Source organism: Arachis ipaensis, chromosome B5, assembly GCF_059453495.1.
Source record: "Arachis ipaensis isolate K30076 ecotype BB chromosome B5, ASM5945349v1, whole genome shotgun sequence".
In the NCBI taxonomy this organism is placed as follows: Eukaryota; Viridiplantae; Streptophyta; class Magnoliopsida; order Fabales; family Fabaceae; genus Arachis; species Arachis ipaensis.
This window is the reverse complement of record NC_142440.1, coordinates 67,642,523-67,648,794: the sequence shown is the minus strand read 5'-3', so window position 1 is coordinate 67,648,794 and position 6,272 is coordinate 67,642,523. Positions and strand designations below refer to the sequence as shown.

Here is a 6,272-nt window from a genome sequence, read left to right as displayed (position 1 = left end):
ATAAAAATTGAGAAAGAGTGAAAGAAAAACAAGACGAAAAGCAGTTATCTTTTTCTTCTGTTTTCTCTCAAACTTTTTTGATAGACACAAACTTGCACTCATCTTATCCAAGACCCAATAATGAAACTATATTTGGGCAAATAATGATGCAAATAAATTTCTTTTGCAATTAAGGAACTAAAATGAAAAATAAAAATAAATTAAAAGAAATGATTTATTCTCTTATTTCATTTTGGTTAAAAAATTCGCTCAATCATAAGTGAAATTGGCCTACCGCCTATTTAATTTCTCTTCCACATATTCTAATGCAGAGCTAGAGGTCCAGTATTCTCCGTAACCTAATTACGTAAGCATAATATTAATACCCACATCTTGAAATGACTCTAGTTATATTCTACAAAGTACCCATTTGCATTTGTTGGAACAAGGTTAGACACATTCTAACAATAATACGTGTACAATTCAAATCATCATGGACAAGAACTAACATACACAACTGTACATCCATACGCCGAATATATAATAAGCTACCATCATATGTCATATCAATTAATTAATAAAATGCCAAATACCTAAATTAAAGAAAAAAAGATAATTTCATTCTAATTTTGATGATGTCACTCTCATTTGTTAATAAAAATTCATATAAATATAGAATGCAAAAAAATTACGTGAAAAGCAACATTATAAAAATATATAGGAATGAAATTATCATTTTTCAAGTGAAATGATTTTCAACGTACGAAAGCAAAAAAGAAAAAAAAAAGGTTTTTGCTGACCGACAAGGTACACAAAGATGATCCCATTTTGATCTTAGAAACAAAGCCAAGACCCATAACTAGATACGTCATTGTCCCTTGGTGGCTCCATATTAATGACACTCATGGGGTCCCGCTTAAGCTAGCTCCGCCTCCACAACTACATTCTCTTCAAAAGCTGCCTAAAAATGAATTTGACATCATTTTTATAATGGAAATAAAAAAAGAGATATAAAAGAAAAGAATTTATAGTCCATTATATTATGGCTCAAAAAAGAGTACCATTTTCATGCTTGTTTTTCAGATTCAACTCTACCTTTTCTAAAACATTCTCTAACCTCTCATATGGCTCAAATATATATCAAACAAGTGAAAAGTACTTCAACAAATAGGAAAAAGGGAGGAGGGGGCTTTTGCTTATTAAATACAATAATATATATTACAAATTTCATGTCTTTCAAAAATATATATGAAATGGAGTCTATATATCATCATTATGGTAATTATAGTGATTATATAACTTTACCAACACTTAAAAATTATTATTTTTAAATATTTAAAAACATTCTAATTTTTGCAACATCTATCGTTTAAATTTCGCCAAAATGATATACATAATGGAGACATTACTTTTTCAACTAGTTTTTAGGTTAAGTTCTATTCAGATGATCATGGCGACTGCAAATGTTCATGCCTGAGGATAAAAAAATCTGTATTATAGATTCCACATCTCTAAAAGGACAAAAAAGTCTCCATGCAAATACTGTTTTCTCTTTCTGCAAGCCCTAACTAATAATTCTAGGACGATGCCGTTAATTTATTCAAAGATATTATTGCTAAAGGGTGACGATTATATGAATTATGAAAAAAAAAGCAAGGTTTTATCCTAATAAAAGTTTAAATTTTAATGTACAGAAAATTTAAAATATCTTAATAATATGGTTATTTGAATCAAACCTTTTTTTAATGATCATTTAACTAATAGACATAGAAAATATTGATTATATCCGTTGATATAGTATTTGAAGATTATTGAAAAAAAATAATTGAATGTTTGTAAAATATTTTTAGATTAACATGCAAATAAGTTAAATCCTAATTAAAAAAAGTTGGAAAGAAAGTCCAGAAATCACATGAAGGATAGCAAAAGATATATAATACCTAAGGATGTTAATAACTGTGATGGAAAACAAGAAATTCTTTTCAATTGTGAAGTGGGTTTGGCCCAGAAGGGACAAGTCTCTTCTCAGCGCCATATCTTTGATCAAATATCCGTTTCTCCTTGGATGATGACGAGGGTGGAACTTGATCATCATGCAATAATCTGTGGTTGATTCTTTGAATCTCCATGCACAAAGAGCGTTGGATTTTATTGTTAAAAGAATCACAATAACGTTGTTGGTGGGTGTGAAATACCATGCAATTTGTTAAAGAGAAGAAGATAAAGAAGAGAAAAAAGAAAAGGAACAAGATCAAAAGCTTATTCGAGCCACTTGAAAAAGAAAGAGAGGTCTTCATTTTTGTCATTATTTTTTTTTTCCTTTTTGTGAAGTATAGAAGGAAAGAGGAAAGAGAAGAAGATGAAACTTCAAAGATAATAGTGGTTGTTTGTGTGTAGTTAGGAGTTAAGACAAAGTGATATTTGGGAGAGAGGGTGACGGAGATTAGAAAAATTAAATACTAATTAATGCAAGCAAGATACTCATGAGACTATGCCATGGCCAAATAAAAGGATGGACCCCTTACTCAACTAATTTATAAGAAACATTCATAAATTAAATTGACAGGTAATTGCTGAAGGGTTTAATGGTGATTGCTATGACAAGTTACAATTATTTATCTTTAATATATTTATTGCTCCATACCATGAACATATGTTTCTTTTTAAGGTTGTAAGAACGGAATCGATTATTGAATCAGTTAAATAATTAGTTCAATGATTTAGTAGTCCAATTATAATCGCTATAAAAAAATTTTAGAATAGCGATCGATTTTAGCGACCAACAAAATCAGTCACTATTAACAATCAATTTTGCGACAATCAAATTTTTCTAGCACAAAAAAATTTCATTACTAAATCGGTCGCTAAATTTTAATTAAAGACTGATTTAGTGACCACCCACTCTAGTTACAAACACGAGGAGTCATACAATAGATGTAATATTTGCCACACAACAGGTCCTCGTGAATATAGGAGTGATCAATCTTGTAAAAGAGCACTCTCGTGTCCATCTGAAAAGGTGTAAAGGGTAAGAACTATGGAGTTCTTAGTAAGATCGGGGTTCATAGTTAAATTCATTTATAACGTTCTTGATCACAAAGTCATAATAAAGTCGAAACAAATATATGCATAACATCATAAGCCAAAACAATAGCAAAAGAAACAAGAGACATATGCATAACCACATTCAATATGCAATCACACAATTATGCGTACACAAGTATGATACATGTCTGGTCTTACTACAGGTAATGAGCTCATTTGTCAGTTTCGACCTGCACCCGACGTAATCCGACCCTCCAGGTCAGATAAGACTTTCCCAGAACTTAATTCTAGATTAAGTACCACATACCCTTTACCAAGTACTCTCGACTTGCAGGTCTAGTATCTTCTCAGATCTCAAAATACCACAGGTATGCAAGTCAAGCCTCTACCAAGAATTTTCAGCTTGCAGGGTTGGTACATTCTCTACCGCAACCTGTCTAGGAAGCGATAGCACAATATGGCAGTCCTTGCAAAATATTCTCAAGCATCGCCCAAAGGCTCATAATCACATATATCCATACTTTTCATCACTTAGCAATCACCTTCATCATTTCTTCATAATCATAAATCAAACATCACAACATCACTGTGACCTTATTTTACAGTTCTCTGCTTACTCTGTAAGACTAAACCCACTGCTATATAGCTTTTAACTTCTTTTATTACTAACATGTTTATGAGTTCCTGAATCTTGTTTCATTACCGTACATAACTCTATATCTTCTTTTATACCTTCTTTTACCTGTTTATTACAGCGAATTAGGGAATTTTGGGCTAAAACTGTCTTCCTAAGACTTTTAGGAAAAACTGCTTTTTTATCAATATTTTAATATTAAAATAATAGTATTTTATTCAAAACTTTCAAAATTTATATTTTGACACGTAAACTTTTTGAAAATTATATTTTGACCACCTTAACTTTTAATATTTATACTTTAGCCCTCCAACTTTTGACTAATTAACTTTTAATTCCAATCTTTTTAATAATTAAAATTTGGTCCCAAAATACTTAAAAATTTAGAAGTTTCTTATCCTCCAAGGGCTGAAAAGCTCTCTTCAAAAATTCATCAAATTTCCACTTGATTTTCAATTAGTTTTTTATTCTTTTTGGTAACCGATTTTTATCCGATTTTGTGAAACCAAAGAGCAACGTTTAAGCCATCAATAACACATCAAACGCACATAAAACCTCTTAAAAACCAGGGCTGGAAGGTCACATTTTCCAGCAGTAGCAGCAGTAACTTCACAAGAATTCAACTTTCAAGCTTTTAAATAATAGGGTAAAGTACTAAATTAGTCCCCTACGTTTGGGCGTAATCCTGTTTTAGTCCTTAAGGTTTAAAGTGTTTGATGCCAGGACATTTTGGCCAGTTTCACTGACCTTTTCTTTACTGTTTTAGGGTAGTTTCATGCATTTTCTTAGGAAATAAGCAAGTTTTGGGTAGAATTTCACTTACATCTTGATTCAAGCAAACATTGTGCACTTTACATGATTTCATGAGAATTATGCAAGAATTGTATGACAAACTGGATGATGCATGTCTCATGATTTGGATTAGAACTTTGATGCACTCTATTGCTTGATTTCAGGACAAAGGAAGCAAGGAAGAACCACGTTAGCAGTCGCGTTAGTCTAACTAACGTAACCACTAACGTGGGATGGGAGCTAGCTTGCAACGTTAATGAGAAAAGTAATCGCCAATAACGTCCTCGAAGCCATCATAGCTCACGTTAAGAGTCACGTTAACTAAGTATTAGTTAACGTGAACTCTAACGTGGAAGAAAGAAATGAAGCCAACGTTAGTGACACTCACCTTTGTCACTAACGTTGGACCAAGCTCATATTGGCCACGTTAAGAGCCACGTTAACTCAGTTAACGTGGACTCTAACGTGGGGAAGCAAAAGAATGGCCAACGTTAGTGACACTCACCTTTGTCACTAACATTGGACTAAGCCACTTTGAGCCACGTTAGTTGCCACGTTAACTTAGTTAACGTGGAAGCTAACATGGAGGGAGCAAGAATCGCCAACGTTAGTGACATTCACCTTTGTCACTAACGTTGGAATGAGCCACTATGAGCAACGTTAACTACCACGTTAACTTAGTTAATGTGGAAGCTAACGTGGATGAAAGAATGATGAGCCAACGTTAGTGACACTCACCTTTGTCACTAACGTTGGAGATGGCTATCACCACCACGTTAGAAGCCACGTTAACCTAGTTAACGTGAACTCTAACGTGGGAAGTAGGGGCGTTTTGAAACGTTAGTGACAAAGGTAAGTGTCACTAACGTTTTCGAAGATTTGGCAAGCCTACGTTAAAGGTCACGTTAGCCACACTAACGTGAACTCTAACGTAGGGAAGGGAGGACTCTCAACGTTATTGGAATAGGTAAGTCCCAATAACGTGTGCGAAGGATCAAGAGGCAACGTTAGTGGTCACGTTGGTGCCACTAACGTTGAAGTTAGCATGGATCACCCTTGGGTTAGGAACGTTAGTGAAAAGGTGACTCCCACTAACGTTCTCGAACCCACACTTTCACTTAACGTTAACGCCACCAACGTCCTAAGCTAAAAGTTCCTGCCTACTTCACACTTTCTCTCTGCAAGTAAAGCTAAGCCCACTGAAGAGGATAACTGCTTCAAACTCAAGATCCAAAGGCCCATATCCAAGATTTGAAGAACCAACTAGAAGATCAGAAGAGTAGTATATATAGGGGTAGTTTTGAATCAAAAATGGGGTTGGAAATTAGAGAACTACTCTCTGTATTTTACTTTCTCTGCAACTTTTAGTTTAATTCTCAGAATGTACTCTCCATCTATGCTTTTCATTCCCAGAGCTATGAACAACTAAACCCCTTTCATTGGGTTAGGGAGCTCTGTTGTAATTTGATGGATCAATATTAGTTTTCATTATTCTTCTTCTATCTTTTCTCTTGATTTTACTAGAAAGCTTTCAATCTTTATTCAATTGGGTAGTTATCTTGGAAAAGAAGCTATTCATACTTGGATCTCTTCGGAACTTTGGAAGAGGAATGAAGAGATCATGCTAGAAATGCTTTCTCATGTTGGACCAAATTGGGGTTTGGATGGATATAGTGACATATAATCCTACCAACACTTTGATTTGAAAATACATGTGGTATAATCAGTGACCATACTTCATCTCTTCTCATGAGCAATTGACTAAGGAATTGGCTATTGATCAAGATTTGAGAGATTGAATTACCAAGAAATTGGAATTCGA

At 33.7% G+C, this 6,272-nt stretch overlaps 1 protein-coding gene across 2 annotated transcripts; it reads right to left on the bottom strand.

Moving 5' to 3' along the window:
* Positions 1–201: 201 nt before the first annotated feature.
* Positions 202–2,403, bottom strand: LOC107641881 (CLAVATA3/ESR (CLE)-related protein 10-like). Of its 2 annotated transcripts, none has more exons than XM_021123886.2 (2): positions 1,920–2,403; positions 202–936 (listed from the first exon to the last, which is right to left on the bottom strand). In XM_021123886.2, the coding sequence occupies exon 1, from the start codon at positions 2,283–2,285 to the stop codon at positions 1,962–1,964; it is 324 nt and encodes a 107-aa protein (XP_020979545.1). In that variant the 5' UTR covers positions 2,286–2,403; the 3' UTR covers positions 202–936; positions 1,920–1,961. The 2 variants fall into 2 exon arrangements, with proteins under 2 accessions (XP_020979545.1, XP_020979544.1); XM_021123885.2 differs by having other exon boundaries at positions 208–940; positions 1,920–2,391.
* Positions 2,404–6,272: the final 3,869 nt, after the last annotated feature.